The 23,005-nt window shown below is 41.8% G+C and overlaps 1 protein-coding gene and 1 non-coding gene across 2 annotated transcripts; both read right to left on the bottom strand.

The window, feature by feature from the left end:
• Window positions 1-187: 187 nt before the first annotated feature.
• NES (nestin) lies at window positions 188-19,479 on the bottom strand. The gene is made up of 4 exons (XM_040412814.1): window positions 18,566-19,479; window positions 13,282-13,406; window positions 9,511-9,584; window positions 188-8,081 (listed from the first exon to the last, which is right to left on the bottom strand). Exons 1-4 carry the CDS (start codon window positions 19,376-19,378, stop codon window positions 940-942), a joined length of 8,154 nt encoding a protein of 2,717 aa, XP_040268748.1. The 5' UTR covers window positions 19,379-19,479; the 3' UTR covers window positions 188-939.
• Window positions 19,480-22,299: 2,820 nt separating this feature from the next.
• On the bottom strand, window positions 22,300-22,371 carry TRNAG-UCC. Its single transcript has one exon. It is a non-coding gene; the product is annotated as a tRNA-Gly (tRNA).
• Window positions 22,372-23,005: the final 634 nt, after the last annotated feature.

Here is a 23,005-nt window from a genome sequence, read left to right on the forward strand (position 1 = left end):
CCAGGAACATAGCGTGCTTGCTCAGGTCAGCACTCTGGCTCCTGGAGGAACTCCTTCGAGAAACACAATTCATTTGTCACCTATCTTGGACTGAGATGCGGTAAGGCCAGTTGCTTATATTGGTAACTGTGTCATGCTTCATTTCCCCCGTGGTGGTGCTGTAAGGGGAATTGAACAGACGCTTATCTTTTGTAGAATCCTTCTGTCCAAAATGGTGAACCCCTTTAAGTTACTGCGTTCTGTAGACACTAACGCATACATCTACATCATAACTAAAGAGTGCATGTTACAGAAAGAGATACAGTGGAGGCAGCCCCTTTGATTGCTAGTGGTCCTTAGTGATCACTAATTTCACCAAATTTCTTGCTTTTAGTGGTACCCACTAATATTTAGATTTATTGCATTTTTATGGATTTCAAAATGGCTTCCTTCACTTTATATATGCATGAATACGACATGAAAAACGCATGCAATGTTCTGTAGAACATAACTGTATTGATCTACCTGACATAACATTTGACCTTACAAAGCAAAATAGGGAATCATGATATGTTGCGCATTAAAATAAACGAAAATATGCTAAAGCACTGAAAGATAATGATAAGCAGATCATATGCCCATACATAACGTAGACAACTTATGGTGCAGAATGTAATAAAAATAGATGGAAAAAAAATTAAACTCAATGTCAGAAGAGTCATACAGAATGGATTTTGGCATCATTTGGTGGTATCTACTAAATGTTATCTTGTGGTGACTCTTCAATTTTGATCCAGTTACAACAGTAAAGTGGACCCCTAAAATGTTCCAGTTCTTCTCTCATGGAATTTAGGACACATTTGAAAGAATTGGACCTTTCGCCTTCATTTCTCAACAAAAGTGCCCACTGTGATATAAATAAAGTTTTTGTTGCCTTATAATCAGGAACAATTAGTCGAATTACTCATCTGATGACCATGCATCTTGGTCTTTTTGATTAATTTTTAAACCTTGGTTTGTCTCAATAACTTCCTGTTTTGTGTTCACAAGATCTTCATCGATCACGGAAGACGCTATTTCAGATGACTCATGTAAATCTCTCTCAGTAAAATATGGATTTATTAGTTTCTTGGTATAATTACTTTGTTCAGAGGCAGAGTCAACGAACTTGACTGCTGATTGCATAATATTTTTAGCTTCGAAGGCTTCATCGAAATGACTTTCCTTATGCTCAGATGTTTCAAGTAAAGACTGGAAAAGACCCTCACTCTTTCCTTCTGACTTTGTTAATTCAATTACAGAATCTTCTATTTTAACCTGGGATTGTGAATTTACTATATCACCGTCTAACCTCATCATCTTTGCTTCAGAAATTATGATTTCACTGTTCTCTTTGGTAGAATGTCCATTGAACATATGGTCATCTAAATCAAGAGTTGCCTGAATGATGGTACGCCTGAATATTCCATTTACTGTTTTTCCATCCTCGCTATATTCTGTCAGAAATTGAGTAGTATCTTCATGTTCTTTCATGGAAGCAAATGAAGAATCACTTCTTTCAACTAATAGGTTTTTCTCTTCATCTGATGATGTTTCAGGCTCTATCTTTTCCACAAGACTAGTTTCCACAACTGGTTCTGGTGTCAATAATGGAACATTTTGTTTCAGCTCTTTTGGACTCTCAGAATCAGAGTCACCCTCAACGTCGTTTTTCTTAGAACATTGTGTTTTACTGTCTTCCTGCTCAGAAGCATAGTTGATAGTTGACACATTTGGAGAGCTCTCTTCTGACGTTACTGAGTCATCATTTTCTGAGGTTTCCTCCAATGGTCTTACATCAACCTTGATGTCATCTTTATTAGTATCCACTGTTATTCCTTCGTTTACTTCAGATTCTTCATTAGGGATTTCAGACACATTTGAACTGATGACATTGTCTCCACTGAATTCATCCAATGACTTAGATGAAGGCTCTTTTTCACCATTATCTGTAAGATCTACAACACATTTTTGGTCTTCTTCACAAAAGCCTCTTTCGTGGTCTTCCGTTTCAACACTTTCTCTTTGATCCACTCCGAAATATTGTGTTACTAAGTCAGAATGTTCTTTTATTATAATCTTATTTTCAGTTGCATTTTTATGACTTAGAGAAGGAACTAATTTTGTATCTTCCGATGAAGGAGCAGCATCAATGGTTTGGGTTAATACATTCTCTTCATTTGTATCTTCACCTAGAGTTGGCCAGCTTTCTTTGAGTTTATCATTATGGTTTTCATTTACACTTTCACTGACCAGCTGTTCTGAAGATAACTGTACTTGGTTCTCCTGTGGTGATGTCTCAAATTGGGTTTTCTCCAACTGGGAATCTTTGCTTGCACCTAATTCATCATCTTTTGGTAAAAAAATTGCAATTTCTTCCTGAGAAGCTGTGGATTCTTCAGGCTTAGAGTTTTCAGCATCTATCTCACTGTTAATTAGTTTGGGAGCTGGTTCCTCAGATGTTCCAGAAGAATCTTCTGTGTTCAGCCTAGGCTCTAAAAAATGCTGTGGATGCTCACTCTCAAGTAGATATTTAGTGTTTTCATCCTGTTGCTCATTATAGTCTTCATGATCATCTGTGATTAAGTTTGACTGTTCAATTACTTCTGGGAGGACCTGTGATGATTGTGACTCCAAACTGCTGTCTAACACCTCCTCAGCTTCACTGCCATTTGCAGAACCTTCTAATTTGGTAACCTCTGCTGCTTGTTTTGATGCTGATATTATTTTATCTTCTGTCAATTCCTCAAATTCATCATCAAAGGTGGGTAATGGAGTTGTATCTGGAAGAGTTTGTTCTAACTGATAATCCTTACTAATTTCAAATTCTTCACTCTTTGAATAATTTGAAATATCTTGAGAATCCATAGAGTCCTCCGATTTAGAATTATTATCGACATTATCAGTTGCTTCTGTTTCATCTAACTCTGTTAGGTGCTCTTCAATTGATCTATCAGAATCATATTTTTCAATTGTATTCTCTGCTAAAACCACATGAGTTTTACTATTTTCTAAGAGGAGGTTTTCACACTCAAGTTCTAATGAAAATGTTGACTGTGGCTGGATTATTTCATTTTCTGAAATTTCTTGCTCACTTGCTTCCAAAACTATGTCATTCTGTTCAATATTTTCAAATTTTTCTTGATGAATCTCACCTTCAATTGTTTCTGTTCCTTTGTAAGAAAGCTCACTTTTCTGTTCTTGTTGTTCAGTTTGAGCCTCTGCATCATTTTCACTTGTGAATTGAAGAATGTTTGGGAAGATCTTCAGTGAAACTCGCACGTTCTGTTCCACATCAGAATCGTTTTGGATTGATTGGTTTCTTCTATGATCCACCTCAGATGATATATTTTCATTTAATGTGGAAATGGCCTCAACACCCAGTTGGTCTTCCTCTTGGTGATCACCCTCTTCTCCTACTTCTACTTCTTGGTGATGCCCCTCTTGTGTTTCTTCTGTTTTTTGGTAATAACCCTCTTGAGAATCCATAGGGTCCTCAGATTTAGAATTGTCTTTATCCATATTGTCAGCTTCGTCCATTTCGTTAAACTCTGTTAGGTTCTTGTCAGTGGGTGCATCAAAATCATGTTTTTCTGTCAGATTCTCAGATAAGACCACTTGTGAATTACTATTTTCTAAGAGGATGTTTTCTTGCTCGTTTTCTAATGGAAATGTTGACTGCTGATGGATTATTTCATTTTCAAGAACTTCTTGCTTCTTTTCTTCCAAAATTAAGTCATCTTTAGTCTGATCTTCTCCATGAACATGAATCTCATCCCCATATGTTTCTGTTCCTTCATCAGAAAAGGTGCTACTTTGCCCTTGTTCAGGTTGAGTCTCTGCATCATGTTCACTTGTGAATCGAAGAGTGTTTGGGAAGATCTTCAATGAAACTCCCACATTCTGTTCCACGTCAGAATCATTTTGGATTGATTGGTTCCTGCTATGGTCCTCCTCAGATGCAATATTTTCCGCAATACCCAGTTGGTTATCATCTTCTTGGTGATAACCCTCTTCTCCTACTTTTACTTCTTGGTGAAACCCTTCTTGTGTTTCTTCTGTTTCTTGGTGATAACCCTCTTGAGAATCCATAGGGTCCTCAGATTTAGAATTGTCTTTATCAATATTGTCGCCTTCTTCCATTTCATTAAACTCTGTTAGGTTCTTGTCAGTGGGTACATCAAAATCATTCTTTTCAGTCAGATTCTCGGATAAGACTACTTGTGATTCACTATTTTCTGAGAGAATATTATCACGCTCATGTTCCAAATGAAATGTTGACTGTGGATGGATTATTTCATTTTCAGAAACTTCTTGCTCCTTTATTTTGTCTTCCAAAATTAAGTCATCTTTAGTCTGATCTTCTCCATGAACATGAATCTCATCCCCATATGTTTCTGTGCCTTCATCAGAAAAGGTGCTACTTTGCCCTTGTTCAGGTTGAGTCTCTGTATCATGTTCACTTGTGAACCGAAGAATGTTTGGGAAGATCTTCAATGAAACTCCCACATTCTGTTCCACGTCAGAATCCTTTTGGATTGATTGGTTCCTGCTATGGTCCTCCTCAGATGCAATATTTTCCGCAATATCCAGTTGGTCATCATCTTCTTGGTGATAACCCTCTTCTCCTACTTTTACTTCTTGGTGAAACCCTTCTTGTGTTTCTTCTGTTTCTTGGTGATAACCCTCTTGAGAATCCATAGGGTCCTCAGATTTAGAATTGTCTTTATCCATATTGTCTCCTTCTTCCATTTCATTAAACTCTGTTAGGTTCTTGTCAGTGGGTACATCAAAATCATTCTTTTCAGTCAGATTCTCAGATAAGACCACTTGTGATTCACTATTTTCTGAGAGGATATTATCACGTTCATGTTCCAAAGGAAATGTTGACTGTTGATGGATTATTTCATTTTCACAAACTTCTTGCTCCTTTATTTTGTCTTCCAAAATTAAGTCATTTTTAGTCTGTTCTTCCCTATGAACATGAATCTCATCTCCATGTGTCTCTGTGCCTTCATCAGAAAACTTGGTACTCTGCTCTTGTTCAGATTGAGTCTGTGCACTTGTGAATCGAAGAAAGTTTGGGAAGATCTTCAATGAAACTCCAACGTTCTGCTCCACATCATCTTGTACTTCTTGGTGATAACCCTCTTGTCCTTCTTCTACTTCTTGGTGATAGCATTCTTTTCCTTCTTCTGAATCCTGGTGATGATCGTCTTGTCTTTCTTCTACTTTTTGTGTTATTTCTACTTCTTGGTGATAATCCCCTTTTCCATCTGCTAATTCTTGGTGATAAATATCTGTTCCTTCTTCTAGTTCTTGTCCTGTCTCTACATCTTGGTTATAACCCTCTTGTCTTTCTTCTACTTCTTGATGATTACTTGCTTGTTCTTCCTCTTCTTTTTTTTCTACTTCCTGTTGAAAGCTACTTTTTTCTTCTGGCTCACTTTCTACTACTTTATTTAGTTTCACATTTCTATCAGTTTCCATTGTGGAATTAGCTTGAGCTTCTTCCATAATGTCATAATCTTTTTCTATCGATTGAGTGTCAACCTCCTTTGATACACTATATTCTTCTGCTGTCAAAGCAACCTTGGAACTTTCTTTATGACCTTCATCTGACTGAATTAAATCTTCACTTTCTTGTTGAAAACTGGTCTCCCTATCAGAAGGTTGCTCTTTATCAACTTCTGAATCTTGGTGATCATGTAGCTTAGCATTATCTTGTTCCATGTCTGTGGAAACCTCGGATCGTCTTTCAACAATTGGTTCAGTATCTTGTTGTAACAAGGATCCTTCTTCTTTAGCAATATTCAGCTGAACATCAGACTCTTGGAATAGCTGCTTATCCTCCTCTTTGTCCTTGTTTTCTCTGTTTTCTTCTTCTATGGAAACAACTTGATAATGTACACTGTGTAGATTTATATCACTTTGCTCCTTTTCTGTTTCAAATTTTTGGAGGTCTTCGTGTTTTTCAACAGAAATTACCATCTCCTCCTGCATAATATCATGCAATTCTTCCTGTTTTGAGTCTGAATTAATTCCTTGCAAGCTGTCGCCCTCTTTATTGTCTGAGGTTTGGACAACTTGATTGTGTTCAACAAAGTATCCACCAGTTCCTTGACTCTCTTGTTCTGTGCCACTGAAATCCACACTTATGAGCTCCTCTAGGTCAGGTTGTTGACTGTCAGACACATCTTCAGATAACTGACTAACTTCCACTTGAACATTATCCCTTTGATCAAAAACATTTTTATTCTCCTGGTCCTTTGATTCTTCTTGGTTACTATCACTAAACACTTGAGCAGTTTCCTCTGGAGCTTTTGCAAAGTCTTTTTGCTGGTCTTCATAACTCTGAGTATTTTGTTCTCGATCATTTAATTGAAAATTGTTCTTTTCTTCTAGGTTTGGGTTTTGTAGGTCTTGGAGGTCATTGCGAACCTGACTGCTGTACTGATAAACTTCTTTGACAACAAGTATACTGGACTGCTCAGTATCAATAAAGTCCTGGACATTTTGTTCTGCATTGATTATATTTTCCTTACATTCACAACTCTCCTCTTCCTCTTTTTTGCTTCCAGTCTTAAAGACTTCTTCATCAGAAAGGTGGTCCATTGACTCGGATCTATCATGGACCTCTTGCCTTTCCTGTTCAAACTGTGTATGTTCCTCTTTGCTGTCAATACATTGGTCAGCTTTAAAAACATTGTCTTCTTGTCTGGAAGCTTGTTGGTCAAGCTCATTGTCATTGTACACTTGGATATTTGTATCTTGAAGAACTTCTGTATCTTTTTCAGGATTCTCATTATAGTCTTCCTTTTCAGTTGTCTTTATATCCTGAATATCCTTTGTGAAGTTTTGTCCATCATCAATTAACTGGTTAACATCTTCCATTGAAGAACTTAGCACAGGGAACTTCTGATCCACAGACATGACTTCAACTTGAAGATCAACTTTTGCTTCAACATAATTAGAAGTTTCTTCTGTATGGCTTAACTCGAGACCCTTATTAAGTTGGGAGTTTTCCTTTTCTTCATCAACCTCCTGATGTATGTCCTCTTTGTCTTGACTTGCATTTTCAACATCTGCATTATTTAATGAGCCTTGAGTGTCAAAATCAAGCTCTTGGCTGAGGGCATATTCAATTCCCTGGTCAGATACTCTATCTGAAGAAAGAACATGTGGTTCATCCAAGTCTTGCGTATTTGGTTTTGAAAAATCCAGAACTTTTCTAAATTCCTCATTATTCACTTTAACTGATGTCTCTATATTTTCATATTCCAATGGTTCCACTAACTCCTCTTTTTCTATATACACTCTCTGGCAACTCACAATTTGCCTAACAACTTCTTGTTTTCCAATTATGTGTTCTTCATCGATATTTCCAAAGTCTTCACTGGGATGGTCACCATTATCTACTGGAACCTCAAAGTCAATCTTTTCTTTGTTGGGTTTCTCAAAGACGAGTGTTTCTTTGTCTTTCTCCTCTAACCCAAAATCAGAGATGATTTCAATATGCTTTGCTTCAGATCTCAAAGAAGACTCCACCTGAGCACTTACAGTTTCGTTTGCAGTTGGTGTTAGAGATTCATCCTTTGTATCACTCATAAGGTCTCTCTTCTTTAATTTAGCGTCAGTTGTGTTGTAAGCTTTTCCATTTAAAACTGATTGAATATCTGCATCCTTTCTCACAGTCTCCTTAGTGACAGGTTTGGAAAAATCTCGAAAATGGGAGATGGTCTCCACTTTACTTTTCTTGAAAACATCTCTATTTTGAATATCTCTTCCTAAGCTGCTTTCAGCTGGAGGCAGTGTTGCAGCTGCTTTAGCAGAAGATGCTTTGGTATACTTAAGACCTTGAGATTGAAGCACAGAGCTTACTTTCTGAAACTCTTTGGTTACAGGACTTGCCTTATTTGAAAATAAAGTACTTTTCACATTTATGTAGCGGTCTGTACTGGTCTCTGCACTCTGCCTTTTGTTTAACCTGTTGTCCCTGGAAACCAGTGGTTTAGTATTTTCATTCCGGCTTTTCCTAAAGGACTTCTGTTCCAGCAATGAATCTGTAAGATGAAAAAGAGCTGCAATTCAATGTGTTTTGTCCACAGATAGACAATGTAACTCAAATGGTACATTACTGTATATGAGAGAATCATTCTGTCCTTACTTACAGACCCCAACGATAACTTTCTAGAGGAACATTATTTCCATACATTATGGCATGCAAAACAGTATTTTGTCTAGAGTTATACCATCTCTACTGGGTATTTACCACTTTCCAGCCAAAATGATGGTTCAGAGAAGAATTCTGTCAGTTGAATTGCTGACAAAGTCCAGAATCAGGTGCTGGTAAACACTTTTACTTTTCTCCTCAGGCCTTGAGGAAGAAATATGTCCTATCATGAAATGGGTTATATCATTTCTCAATAAAAGTGTGCACTCGCACTCGATTGTGGACATCAGCAACATTTTATTTATTTGCATTCTTCTCTGCCATTATTCACACTGGATCACTGGATTACTGGTCTCTTTCAAGAAAGCTGCAGTCATATCTTACCAGCCTTGATTGAAGTTGTGCTTAATCGGCACAACTCTTATAGGTGAGTGCAACTCTACTTTCATTGCAACCCCACCCCTAGGTCTTATGGATTTGATCCTATGGTGCGCTTTGTAGAATTTTGTACCTATCAACTAAAAAAAGACAAGGATCTGAATTACCATTCCAAAGCTCACCAGACTGCTTACTGAATTTGAGCTTGTGGAGTAGTATCTGCTCCTGGCCCTAATTCATTAAGTCGTTGATGCTACACACAAAGATATCTGCTAACAGGTACATATTAAAGGGGTTTTCAGGGATATTCATATTGATGACCTATCCTAAGGATAGGTCATCAATATGATATCGGCGAGATAGGCCATGTGACATCACATGGCCTAGGAAGAGGCCTAGGCGCTCATGGATTGCCGTGGCCTCTTCGTACAGCTGATCGGTGGACGTGCTGGGAGGATAGGCCATCAAAATGAAAATCCCAGAAAACCCCTTCAGGACTAAGGGTTGAGGGGGTCGATGCCTGACACTAAGATTGTTTTTGTTATGCTCTTTGCTCTTGGGCCCTGCACTCGGCATAACACAATCTATAATTGTTGGCTGGAGTGTTCCTTTAAGAATGATGACTGTGGTACTTACTTGGGCAAGAAATAAGAAAGGTCAACTATGGTGATGTGGGAAGCACTATAAGTATGACATTGGGCCGGGGGCAGTGATTACCACCGCTACTTACTTAGCTAACAGAAAAAAATATTCCAGCTGAGAATGATTTATATGGAGAAATGTCCCATGCCCAATTAAACTTGTGAAGGAATTGGCCATGAAAGCCTATTCTAAAGACCAGCGAGATTATTTTAGGGCCGGTAAAATCCACTGACTGCTGGGAATTAAACCTGTTGTTATGACTGTAAAGCCAACTGTAAAGCTATGGTTTAGAAACTTACCACTGAAGGATGAAGCGACTTTGTAATCTGCACTCGGAGTATATAACCTTGTACTTTCAGTCTCTAGAAGGGATCTGAAAGGAAATAAGAAGGGTATTTATGTTTAACGGTAGCTGGGTTTTGATTTTAAGTTGTAGGATTCAGGTTAAAGTGGTGGCCCAAAAGTCCACTAAACACCAAGAGCTAGTCACCACCAGGGACTGGTAACAAAAAACCAAGGGACTGAATCACAAACCAAATGAATAGCAAGGACTGGGATCAAAAACATTAAACATCGAGGTCTGTGGTTAAAACTGTAGTCACTGCAGATACATCATTAATAGACTGGTGGTCCAACATTCGGCACCCCTACCAATCAGTTGTTTCAGGCAGGCATGGCACTGTACATTGATCAGATCTAGAAGCAGAAGGCTCCGTACTCTAGGTAGTGGTCATGACCGGGTCCTACAGGGCACTGGCACCATAAACTACACTGTGTACAAGGCCTTTCACTTGTGCTCAATACCAGGTTGGACTGGCCCACCAGAGCACCAGGGGATCCTCCAGTGGGCCCAAGTTCTGATACCACAGTAGGCCCCAAAGGTACAGGATAAAAAAAAAAACATTTGAAGCTGACTTTGGAGCTAATCACTTGCCACCAAAGTCTATTTCTTTGATTCAGAACATATTAGACTTTATAGGTGATGAGTTGGACCTCAAGAAAAATTTTCTCTGGTGGACCCAAGAAACCCCAGTCCAACACTGGCTCCGTACACTGTATAGTTTCTGGTGGCTACCAAAACAGCTGATTGGTGAGAGTTCCCGGTGTCAAGATGTGATCTTGATGACCTATCCTGAGGATAACTCATCAATTTCTGTAGCTTGGACAATCCCTTTAATATTTCTTCATTAAAAAATTACAAAAATTTCAGGACACCTTTTTTAAACTTTTTTTACATTTATTTCATTTTTTGGGTCAAAATACTTTAAAAAAAATCTGTATAAATGAGTAAATTTCTATACAGTTGGGCCACTAAAGTTTTAGACGTCCACCAGTTTTCATAATTTACAAAAAGAGGAGAAGAAAAATTCGGTGCGCCTGCCCAGGATCACACACGCTGGCTCTTGAGAACCTCCTTATCCCTTTCACTCTCGCTTTACAGCTAGATTTATATTGTGCGACACAAGTAGCCCGATGACATAATGGAATGTGTCGGGAGTGAAAATTTTTAGCTTCAGTCCCTGTGGTCAGCATTATGATGCTAATGAACGGCCGCTTTTGTCTATTACCATCTGGAAGGCCGAGAACAAAAAAAAACTTAAAATGAGGGGAAAACGTTGAGCAGTAGTTCCTTGTTGAGACCAAATTCCCATGGATGAAATGGAATGAAAAACCAGAGGGATGTATTCATTTGGGGGGAGGGGAGGATCTTGCAGATATTGTACATGAACAGGGGCATTTGGGAGAATTTTTGGAGGCGTCATCTGTTTAACTTGTGAAAGATTCACAAGAATTTTCAAGCAGAAGGTCCTATGCACAAAACTGTATTGGTTTTGTGATCTGTAAATTGGGGATCCGCAAAACATAGATGTGGTCCGTGTGCCGTCCACATTTTATTTGAGGCTCAGTTGTTTTCAATGATCCCTAGCCTGCATTTTGTGGATGTAGTCTATTTTTTTGCAGAACAGATTATCCGTGTGGTTTCCACATCCATTCTACAGATAGCTGAAGGTCCCAGAGGTGGGATCCACAACTATCTGACATTGGTGGCATATCCTAGCGACCAATGTGTAGGGAGACACAACTTCTTTAGGAGAGTTGTACAGGATTAGAAAAACCTGGCTGCTTTCCTCCAAAAACAGTGCCACACCTGTCCACAGATTGCGTGTGGTATTACAGCCCAGTCCCATTCACTTCAAAGGACTGCAGTACCAGACACAACTCATAAACAGTCGTGGTGCTGTATGTGGAGGTAAGCAGCCATGTTTTCCTAACCTTGCACAACCCCTTTAGGTTGCTACATGCCCTATCAGGCTAAAAGCTGCTCTTGACAACAGAAGACACAAATGTGACAAATAAAATCAACAGATATTGTGGACACCCACTCATTTTAATAGTTAAATTGTGAGGGTCTGCAGTCCATTCTCCTGCCCTCACCGGGACCCTGTCTTTTCTCCTGTGCTCGCTGGGACCCTCACTGTCTTTTCTTCTGCCCTCACCGGGACCCTCACTGTATTTTCTCCTGCCCTCACTTGGACCCTGACTATCTTTTCTTCTGCCCTCACCGGGACCCTCACTGTATTTTCTCCTGCCCTCACTTGGACCCCCACTGTTGTTTTTCATGCCCTCACTTGTACCCTCACTGTCTTTTTTCATGCCCTCACTGGAACCCCCACTGTCTTTTCTCCTGTCCTCACCGAGACCCTCAAAGTATTTTTTCCTGCCCCCACCGGGACCCTCACTGTCTTTTCTCCTGCACTCACCAAGACCCTCACTGTCTTTTCTCATGCCCACACTTGGACTTTTACTGTCTTTTTTCCTGCCCTCACTGGAACCCTCACTGTCTTTTCTCCTGCCTTCACCGAGACCCTCACTGCCTTTTCTTCTGCTCTCATTTGGACCATCACTGTCTTTTCTCATGCCCTCACTGGGACCCTCACTGTCTTTTCTCCTGTCCTCACTGGGTCCCTCACTATCTTTTTTCCTGCCCTCACCAGGACCCTCACTATCTTTTCTCCTGCCCTCACGGGACCCTCACTGTGTTTTCTCCTGCCCTCACCGAGACCCTCACTGCCTTTTCTCCTGCCTTCACCAGGACACTTATTGTCTTTTCTCCTGTCCCCACTGGGACACTCACTGTTTTCTTTTCTGCCCTCACCGGGACCCTCACTGTCTTTTCTCCTGCCCTCACGGGACCCTCACTGTGTTTTCTCCTGCCCTCACCGAGACCCTCACTGCCTTTTCTCCTGCCCTCACTTAGGCCCTCACTGTCATTTCTCCTGCCTTCACCAGGACACTTATTGTCTTTTCTCCTGCCCCCACTGGGACACTCACTGTTTTCTTTTCTGCCTTCACCCGGACCCTCAATGTCTTTTCTCCTGCCCTCACGGGACCCTCACTGTCTTTTCTCCTGCCCTCACCCGGACCCTCACTGTCTTTTCTCCTGCCCTCGCCCGGACCCTCACTGTCTTTTCTCCTGGCCTCGCCGGGACTCTCACTGTCTTTTCTCCTACCCTCACCGAGACCCTCACTGTCTTTTCTCCTACCCTCACCGAGACCCTTACTGCCTTTTCTCCTGCCCTTACTGTCTTTTATCCTGCCTTCACTGGGACACTTATTGTCTTTTCTCCTGCCCCCACTGGGACCCCCACTGTCTTCTCTCCTGTCCTCACCGGGATCCTCACTGTCTTTTCTCCTGCCCTCACTGGGATCCTCACTGTCTTTTCTCCTGCTCTCGCTGGGACCCTGACTGTCTTTTCTCCTGCCCTCGCTGGGACCCTGACTGTCTTTTCTCCTGCCCTCGCTGGGACCCTCACTGTCTTTTCTCCTGCCCTCACCGAGACCCTCACTGCCTTTTCTCCTGCCCTCACTTGGACTGTCAATGTCACTTTTCTCCTAACTTAACGGGACCCTCACTGTCTTTTCTCCTGTCTCACTGGGAACCTTACCTCCTTCTCTCCTGCCCAGAATAGAATCTCTTCTGTAACATAACCAGAATTTATGACAAGTTTCATAACATATGGGTGTGGTGCCACCTAAAGCCTGAAGGGGGCAGCAGAAGAGTTCATTACCTGTAAGTTGCCACCTCTAAGCTGAGAGACATTTTGAGGTGCATCAGCTGCTGCCTGTCTTCCAGCACTTGGGCGATCTGGACTCTTAGGTCTTTCTTCTCCTTTTCCAAGGTTTCGATTTCAAGCTGAAAAGTGATACCAATATCAATGAATCTTACAGACAAAAACGGCTGCTGTTATAAGGCATTCCCTATATCTGTCAACTAGTCACAGAAACATTCCCTTAGTGAAGAACATATTCTTAGCATATGGTTTAGTTGAGCTCTGACGCCAAGTTAGATGATTAAAGCATGTTTCCATCTCATTATCTCATCTTACCTGTTCTTAAAGGAACTGTCCATTCTGAACACACATGTGCCATATGGCTAGTGTCCCTTTCAGAAGCCAAAACTGGAGGCAGAGAGAAGGTTACCACTGCTCAGGAACCAATGAGCTGGCTGTGTTTGCGTGTTGGGCCTGTTGGTTTCTTAGCTGTAGCTGTTTATACAAAACTCTTGGCGACAAACAATATGGCCGCCTACAGTGGTTGTCCCCCAGCTTTCTCTAACAGCACATCTGCCTACACACACACCTGTGATCTCAGCTCCAACGTCTGGACTTTCAGTTGATTCTCGGGTGTTATTACAGGGCAGCACCAAGCCATGCACTGGAGGTGACACAGACCTTCTCCTAGGAATGGTCAAATGTCCAATCCATATACTATTAATGTCCATAGTGGAAAATCCTTTTAAGAGGCCCTTGATCATCCAATTGTGCAGCTGAATATATGTGAACCCACATAGTAGAAAAGCCATAAAGAGGATGGGGAGGGGGTTGTTAGGACATGTCTGGTGACAGATACCCTTTAAGGTCCCTTAGATCGCAGGGCCTTTCACCAGGAGTGCTCTGTATTCATCCCCTGGCCCTCAGGGATCAGGCAGATCACCCAACATGTCCATGTAATAAGGTTAAGTGGTCGAAATTAGCTTAAGAGCCCTAAAAGGACGAGTCATATGGTGGCCGATCTATAACACGGCACAATGAGACATCTGCTTCCTTCTACTGCTGGATGAGATTAGTACATAGCAGCAGAAGTGTGATACAGGCCAGCCGCTTGTAAGCTCATGGGGTGGGGATCTCATATCTATCTAATATCTATCTCATATATCTCATTATCTATCTATCTATCTATCTATCTATCTATCTATCTATCTATCTATCTATCTATCTATCTATCTATCTCCTATCTATCTATCTCATATCTATCTATCTATCTATCTATCTAATATCTATCTATCTATCTCATATATATCTATCTATCTATCTATGGTTGCACTGTAGCAGACGTCCCCTGAGATAACAGATTCCTCCCATACATGCCCATTAAGGAGATGGAGAAGGGGCCGGGTCCATTCATGTAATTGTCTCATAGATGACTCAGCTCCTCGGATAATTCCGGCTTCCTTTCCCAGACACATCTGCTGTTCCTGTAACATATGGAGGTCAGCAGTGCGCTGCATGGAGTAGGACAGTAGCGGTGCACACTGAGAGAAGGCAGACCCTTGCCTAAAATCAGTTCCTCTGTATGTGAACTTGGTTCTATCTGCTTCTCAGAAAGCTGGGTGACAAGCAAGATGGCCGCAATGACAGCTTCCATGGGGGTTGTCACCCAGCTGTCCCACCGCCCTGAGACATTTTTACTGTTTAGGGGTTTGTTGAAAACGTGATATTCGGCCTCAGTCCACAAACCATCACTAGAAAGCATGTGCTCTGTTCCCGGATACGTAGCGAGGGCGGCCATGTGTGCTGTGACTTAGCAGATTCAGACACGACAGCTGTGGAGGATTACACCACTGTGTAACCAAAGCCGTCATAATCCTGAATTTACTTTGACAAATAATTGAAAAAATTTAAAGGGATTGTCCACAAGTGTATAAATAAAGTTGAGTGACGGTAGCCCCGTGTGTAGTCAAAAGTAGGACCTATGTAGACCGTTCTCATGTGTGCCCGCAATCACGGTAAACAATCAGCGCCCGTGAGTGACATTAGAGACAGAACCAAAAGATTTATGAAACTGGCTATTAGTCAGAGAGTCTTTGTTACCCATAGCAACCAATCACATCACAGCTTTCATTTCTCCCAATGCTTTTGAAAAGTGAAAGCTGTGCTGTGATTGGTTGCTTTTGGCAATGAAGGCAGTGTTCCTCTTGGACAGTTTTCATAAACCTGCCCCTTGTGTATATCACTTCAATAAACTTTATTAATACGACTCTGGAGTGGACACTTCAAGGGGCTGTCCACACAACCTTCAGTTTTGTGTGGAGATACTAATTATCTCTCATCTCTTCAAACAGTTTCCACCAGAACAACCCCAGGTGGACCATACAAATATCAGGAAGAAGGTAATAGGCCTGACAACAAGAAGATGGTCCCTACCCTGAGACCCTCAGGGCAATTCACACAATCTTTGCATTGGAAAACCCACTTTGGGCCATTGGTTTGTACTATGAGATATGACTAAAAATGTCCTCCATATTGACTTTATATTCTCATCTCTTAAAGCAGACCAGGACTACCCCAGGTGGACCAGACAAAGGTCATAAAGACCGTTTGAGGCTTGACAACCAGAAGAGGGCCCCTACCCTGAGACCCTCAGGGCAATTCACACAATCTTTGCATTGGAAAACCCACTTTGGGCCACTGGTTTGTACTATGAGATATGACCAAAAATGTCCTCCATATTGACTTTATGTTCTCATCTCTTAAAGCAGACCAGGACTACCCCAGGTGGACCAGACAAATGTAATAAAGACCGTTTGAGGCTTGACAACCAGAAGAGGGCCCCTACCCTGAGACCCTCAGGGCAAACCCACACAATCTTTGCATTAGAAAACCCACTTTGGACCACTGGTTTGTACTATGAGATATGACCAAAAATGTCCTCCATATTGACTTCATGTTCTCATCTCTTAAAGCAGTTTCCACCAGGACTACCCCAGGTGGACCAGACAAAGGTCAGAAAGACGGTTTGAGGCATGACAACCAGAAGAGGGCCCCTACCCTGAGACCCTCAGGGCAACCCAATCTTTGCATTGGAAAACCTACTTTGGACCACTGGTTCGTACTATGAGATATGACCAAAAATGTCCTCCATATTGACTTATGTTGACTTTATTGGGTGGAGTTCTCCAGAAATTTTTGTGAAAATTTGAGACGGACAAAATTTAAATTTTTGGCATCTAAAGGAACATGAATTGTGAAAAGTGATGACGGTTGTAATGGCTTTGTGGTTGTAATGTGCCTCTAGATGCTGAGAACTTTCTACAAGATCATGGGCCAAGCTCACACCCTGCTGTGTCTGGATTTCCCCTCTCACACTCCATGTTTATAAATGTTTATCCTTTATTCAGGAAGTATTAGAAGAAATTTCTCTTCATGGGAAACGTCTCTAACACATTTTACATAGCTTGGATACATAGATAGTTCTATATATAGATTGCCCTTGAGTTCCAGCAAGAGACTACTGGAGAGATATCCGCCCAGTCCAATGTCAGGCACTGCCGAGCTCTGGCCAGAGACAATAGACAGCTGTCAGCTCCTCCGTCCCACAGCTGTCCCTCTTGACTATCGCCCATACACATGCATGCTCAGCTTATGGAATAAGCCACCTCTAGATATCTCTGGGACAAATGGATGCGGCATGTTTTAATACAAAGCTGGACTTGCATCTGAGATGGATATTGGGACAACCCGATTTGGGCTCTCCCCAGATGGCAGATGTTGGGGATCAGCGGTTGGATACCATATGACCGATCCTTTTGTTCTTGGGATAGATAAGCCACTGCCAGAGGGGTCTGCTACAAGCGTCCTGATTGAGACAATTTGACCGAGCATGCATGTGTATGAGGTAGCTGAGAGACATAGCTGTCAGCTGAATGGGCATTTGACCAACAGCTATGGAATACGTATAGCTAACCCAACTGCCCATCTTCTTTCAGGAGGCCTCCCATATATAGTAGATGGTCGGCTGGTCCCACCAAAATCGAAGGGTTCAGCCAATTCACATCTAAAGGGGCTGTCTCGTCTGACACATTGGTGGCATATTGCTAGGATGTGCCAGCAATGTCCAGATAGGTGCGGGTCCCACCTCTGGGACCTGCATCTATGTCCAGAGCGGGAGCTCTGAAGTGAGTAGTGAGCAGCTGCGCATGCGCCCTCCATTCATTTCTATGGGACTGCCGGAAATATCCAAGTGCTGACTAGGCTATCTCCAGTAGACCCGGAGTCCGCGCTTGCGCAGTGTGCTCTACACTCACTTCTATGGGAGTTCTGGAAAAAGCTGAGCTCAACTATTTCGGAACGCCCAGAGAAATAAATGGAGAGCACACCGCGCATTTGTGTGGCTACAGCTCCATTCACTTCTATGGGGCTGCCGGAGATAGCCGAGTAGTGTATGTAGGAATCATATGTACTCTCCGTACTTGTATGGTAGCATTACATGAGCACTATATGTCAAACCCCTAAAAAATATTTTGCACAGGAACCTCCATGAAAATATCTCAAGAACTTCTTCCACTGACACCTTGTGATTTACAAGTGAGGACGTGTCTCCATTTAGGACTTCTCTACAGTTGGCTGCATGCAGCTCAGAAGCAGGAAAGGAGCACATGGCAATATAGGAAAACATGGTGTTCACTACCTCAGGTCTGATGGTGGACTGATGGCTCACTGACCCCAGCCAGTGGTATGCCTGCCTGTGCATGGCCGCCATACCTAGAAAACATATGCTTCTAGATTGTACTAGAGATCGATCCACCATCTTACATGACATTGTCCCAATCGTTGTCAATTGGCCTAACCCTTTTATTTTGGTGGGACTGGCCGACTATCTAATGTGTATAGTGACCTCCGGTCTCTCCCAGGAAGACACATGTCAGGAGAGATAAGGATGGGGCTGCTGGATTTCGACTGACAGGCATTTCATGTGTATGGGCAGCCTAACGTTTACCTCATCTCCATGTGCTTTATGGTTACATCTATTGTTTCCGGGTGTCAACCATTTCACAATGGGAGGAGGCGAGGCCATATTGTTCTCAATGGGATGACTGACAGGAAGTCCAGAAAGATCCCTGCCCCTATGACTATTACTTTATGTCACACATCTCCAGCCTTGAGAGCCTCCAAAAACATTTCATACATATATTTGACTGATATCTACAGGTCATATCATACATAATCACCTTAATTACATGTATGCATGCTTCAACATCACATATGTGTACAGGGTAAGAAATCGGATACACACCTGTAGTCCACCTTCTTCATCTTGTTGTTCCAGCCACTGCTTGCCCAGAAGTTCCTCCAGCATCTCCTTCCTGCTCTTAAGACTCTGCAGGTCTCTTTCTAGATTCTGCAATTGAATTTGACTCTGTTTGTTCTCGTCCAACACCTTCTGCAAGTTATCTTTGGCCTGGGACAAATTTGCCTCCAGAGCTGACACTTCAATCTTGTACTCCTCCACAGCTCCCTGCCATATCTGTGACAGCTGATTTGCATAGTCTTCCACATTGACTGGTTTAAAGTTTGTGGGAGCAATTTTGAGGTTCTCCAGTCTTTGGGAGTAACTGGAAATCTCTTCTTCCATCTGAGCCTTCTCCTCTTCATGAACCTTGAGGATGTCCTCCATCTCTTCCTCCAGATGTATAAGTCTTTCCTTCAACCATATCTGGGCTCTTTTCTCTTCTTCCAGCAATTTTTTGCTCTCGGACAATTCTTTCTTCACATCTTCTTGGGTTTGCTTCTCCTGGAGGCACAGTTCTTTCACATATTCTATCTCCTGATAGATGCAGTCTCTATCGGTTTCCACCTGGACCATCTCCTGGTGTCCATCATCTAAGGTGTCCCTTAGCTTCATTATTTCATCATGGTACTCCCTTATGATAGACCTATTGGACTTGGTGCTTTTGAGGTGAAGGATCTCTGTTCTGAGGAGCTCATTCTCTTCTTCTAGTGCTTTGACCCGAGAGAGGAAAGCCTCAAGGCGTTTATTGAGGCGCCACATTTGTGCAGACTCTTCGCCAAGGGATATGGATGCCGGATAGGTTTCCATTCTGCTCATTGATTTGCTTTAAGTCTTCTTGAAGGATACTTCTCTACCAGCCTGTGGGAGAGTGATGCTGGATACTCAGTGAGTGAGAGAATGGCTCTGGAGGAGCGGACCCAAAGCTATTCATACGTTGCGTCTGGCCGGGGAGGGGAGGGTCTCATTATAAGGCTGTGATTAACCCTTCAGAGGAAGTCCTGTTGCATCCCATGACTGTCAGGTCATAAACATGTCCTTCAGTCTGTATACTGTATAACATATACATTATCCTGCCTTTCCTAGAAAGTCACTTCCTTCCATATCTACAGAATATTTGCTAACAAGCTGGTGATTTATCTGTTATCTCACATTTTCGTTAAGAACATAAGGATTGTTGGTATTTGAAGAAAATTTTCTTCTTAGACCATAAAATTCTGAGTAGATCCGTCTGTATTTTCCATTTTGGCTCTCATTTATGTTTCTGGTAAAGTTATAAGATAAGTAAATATGGTCAAAATTGCAGCTCCCACAAGTGTTCTCACCCTAGCTCCCACAAGGGTTGTCACCCAACTTTCTTCAAGGAACAGCTAATCTACATTGAGAAGAGAGCAGAAGACCGATCACAGGTAACCAGGTCAGATCAGAAGTCTAAGATGGATCTGTGACTATTGTTACTGGTAAGGTCAGACGTATCGTCTGTCACCAAGCTTTCCCAGATACAGTTTTAAAAGAAAAAAATAGCAAAACAAAATTATAATAATAATTGAGGATTTTTTTAGGAGGTAGATTTTGATCATGGTGGATTATCAATACCAACCGTCATAACGTTCAACCACCCCACAAGGACAATAATTTTTTTCTTTAATATAGGGGAAATTCTTTTTCTTTTTTTTTTTACAGGACTGTCTCTAAAACATCCCTTAAATAAATGCACATGTTGTGCCACCTGGTGGTCGATTGATGGTGCTGCAAGTTATACCTTTCAAAAAGCTGCAGAAAATATCTGCCTGATAAATGGTTTTTTTTTTTGTGACCCACTGATTCTTAAAGATTTTTATGTAAGGGAAAATGCCATGAATCTTAAGTGGCTACCAGACACTGTGGGTGGCACTTATCTCCAGGTGACCTGTGGGTGAAGCAGGTTAAGAGTCCAAACTGTTTAATTCTTTTTTTGTCCCCTAATGTCACATGTTGAGGAAACTTCAGGCATCATCATAGGCTCTGTTTAATCTCTTTATGTTTTGTTCAATCCAACCCACCAAAATGCAAAGCAGAGTTCAAGATAAAGTCCTGTGAAGGGGCATTGAATTTGATGAAGCGTTCTTCTTCATGGTATAAGTCCGTGTGAAAGCCAAGCGTCTATAGATTCAGACCTGTAGAGTGTGTTTTATGAGATGGAATAACATCTTGTCAAGAAGCTGCTTGCTTACTTTGCTACTCTTCCGTAAAGAACTGGGCACCGATCCAGTAGTGAGTATTCACCTTACCAGACTGAGGTAATTTTTTTGCACATACTACCAGTCAAGTCTGGAGGTCCAGATGGGCTGGTCAGAAGGTCCCAAAACCTCCATCCCAGATTATTATTTTTATGCACATGGTTGGACTCTTCAATTTTTATAGATCTTCTTGATCAATGCAAACTTTTGGTGAATTTATACTCTCACATCTAAAATGGCATACTAAGCCAAGGATGGATATGACCTCATAGTGGTGGGTGATGTAGGTCTTTACTTGATTTTAACTTTAGTCTTGTTTAATGACTTGGTATTATTCTTACTTCATGGCATTTAGTTATTATGTGGCCTTGATTCTGGACAACTTTGGCTTGTTCTTGACCTCCAAGTGCACTTGCCTAACTGTGGAACAAAGTTATGTAAAAGTGACTTTAGATAACTTTGGTTATCGATTCTTCTTGACTTGGTGATGTCCTTTCCTTGCATGACCTTGATTCTGGACAATTTTTCTTTCCCGTAGACTATTCCTGACAAGAAAATTGTTACAAGATGTTGACTCTGGACAACCATTCTTACTTATTCTGGATTTGGTAGTGGTCTTGCGACTTCACATGTGTAGTCAATCTCAAATCCATATTGGCCAAACAACTTTTCGTCAACTTGATCTGAAAACCATCAGATATTGGAACATTGGCTAGTTAAAGGGAACCTGTCACCTGGATTTTGGGTATAGAGCTGAGGACATGGGTTGCTAGAAGGCTGCTAGCACATCCACAATACCCAGTCCCCATAGCTCTGTGTGCTTTTATTGTGTAAAAAAAAATGATTTGATACATATGCAAATTAACCTGAGATGAGTCAGAGCTTGAAAATATGACTCTTCTCTGGTCACACAAGTAAGATATGAATCGTTTATGTTAATTTGTATAAAAGGCGGGAAGTACAAAAATGCATAATACTTATTGAATTTGTCTGCAAATAAAATTAAAAGTTTAATTTATATGTTATGGGTAACACAATGAACATTTAGAAATGCTCAGTGAGGGTAGCATAGTAGAGGTGATAGGTTCCCTTTAAGGGGTTGTCCATTGTGTAAAAATGTTTTCCTAAAGTGGGTCATAGAACAAACCAGAGAACAACCTACTAGGACCTTATGGAGTCACTCCCAGCCGGTCTAGCTGCTGTCTGTGCGGTGCATGGCCTTTACTCTGCATATTAGCTGGTGGTCAGAATAATGTGACTTGACTGTATTACTGGCATAGCCTAGCAGATAATGGGGTGTCGCAGTCCCACTTTGGCCTCATTTTTGCTACATCAGCGGACACCAGTACTAGCTGCAGTGGGCTAGTAGGATTAGTACAGCTCTAGCATCAGAAGCTTCAAGCTACATTTGATATCTGGAGAACGTGATCTCTTCTTTCCAAAACGCGCCTCTGTATTTAACCCGTTGAATCATCAACCAAATTTTGAGATGATTTCCTAAACATAAAAAAAAAAAATTGCTGCGATGGCCGGGAATCGAACCCAGGTCAACTGCTTGGAAGGCAGCTATGCTCACCACTATACCACCATCGCTCACCGTATGATTCCCAAAATCCCACCTAGGTCTCCCTCTCCTCATAACCTGATGCAGAGACGGAGGTATCCTGAATATTAATGTTCTCCCTCATCGGGAAGCACCGACCCCTGGGGGGACATTCCTCTGCCAGCTCTGGTCCTCGTGCAGCTACAGGAACCGGCAGCTCCCCTTTCCCCCTCCAGATGACATAATATATCAGACGGGGAAGCTCCACATACATTCCTGATGTTCAGGATATTGGTGTGAGGAGCATCACCTCCAAGATCACCAAGGAAGGTTCTTTTATGACCTCTGTTAAAAGGTAAGTGCACTCAAAGCCTAAAAAATTAGGGGTGACTTTAGTTAACTCCATGAGTCCCAGAAGCTGAGATAGGGGCTGTTTGTTGAGGTCCTCACTCTGCACAGTTGCTTTGGAGTAATGGTCATCAGTGATTTATGACTACCTGTCCCTGGTAGTCCTGAATCCATCAGCTCCTTGTATCTCAGCCTCTTGCTTCTTGGGTCTGCTCCTTGTATCTCAGCTTCCTGAGGCTGCTCCTCGTATCTTAGCTTCTTGGGTCTGCTCCTGGTATCCCAGCTTCTTGGGTCTGCTCCTCGTATCTCAACTTCTTGGGTCTGCTCTTTGTATTT

Source organism: Bufo bufo, chromosome 11 (genome assembly GCF_905171765.1).
Source record: "Bufo bufo chromosome 11, aBufBuf1.1, whole genome shotgun sequence".
NCBI classification, from domain to species: domain Eukaryota; kingdom Metazoa; phylum Chordata; class Amphibia; order Anura; family Bufonidae; genus Bufo; species Bufo bufo.

Excerpts from the sequence above, each read along its gene's own strand:
- NES (XM_040412814.1), bottom strand. The coding sequence starts at position 19,378 with ATGAGCAGAATGGAAACCTATCCGGCATCCATATCCCTTGGCGAAGAG. Across the intron at positions 13,407-18,565 it reads ATGAAGAAGGTGGACTACAG|CTTGAAATCGAAACCTTGGA; the intron begins GTGTGTATCCGA and ends ATCACTTTTCAG. Across the intron at positions 8,082-9,510 it reads AGTCGCTTCATCCTTCAGTG|ATTCATTGCTGGAACAGAAG; the intron begins GTAAGTTTCTAA and ends TTCATCTTACAG.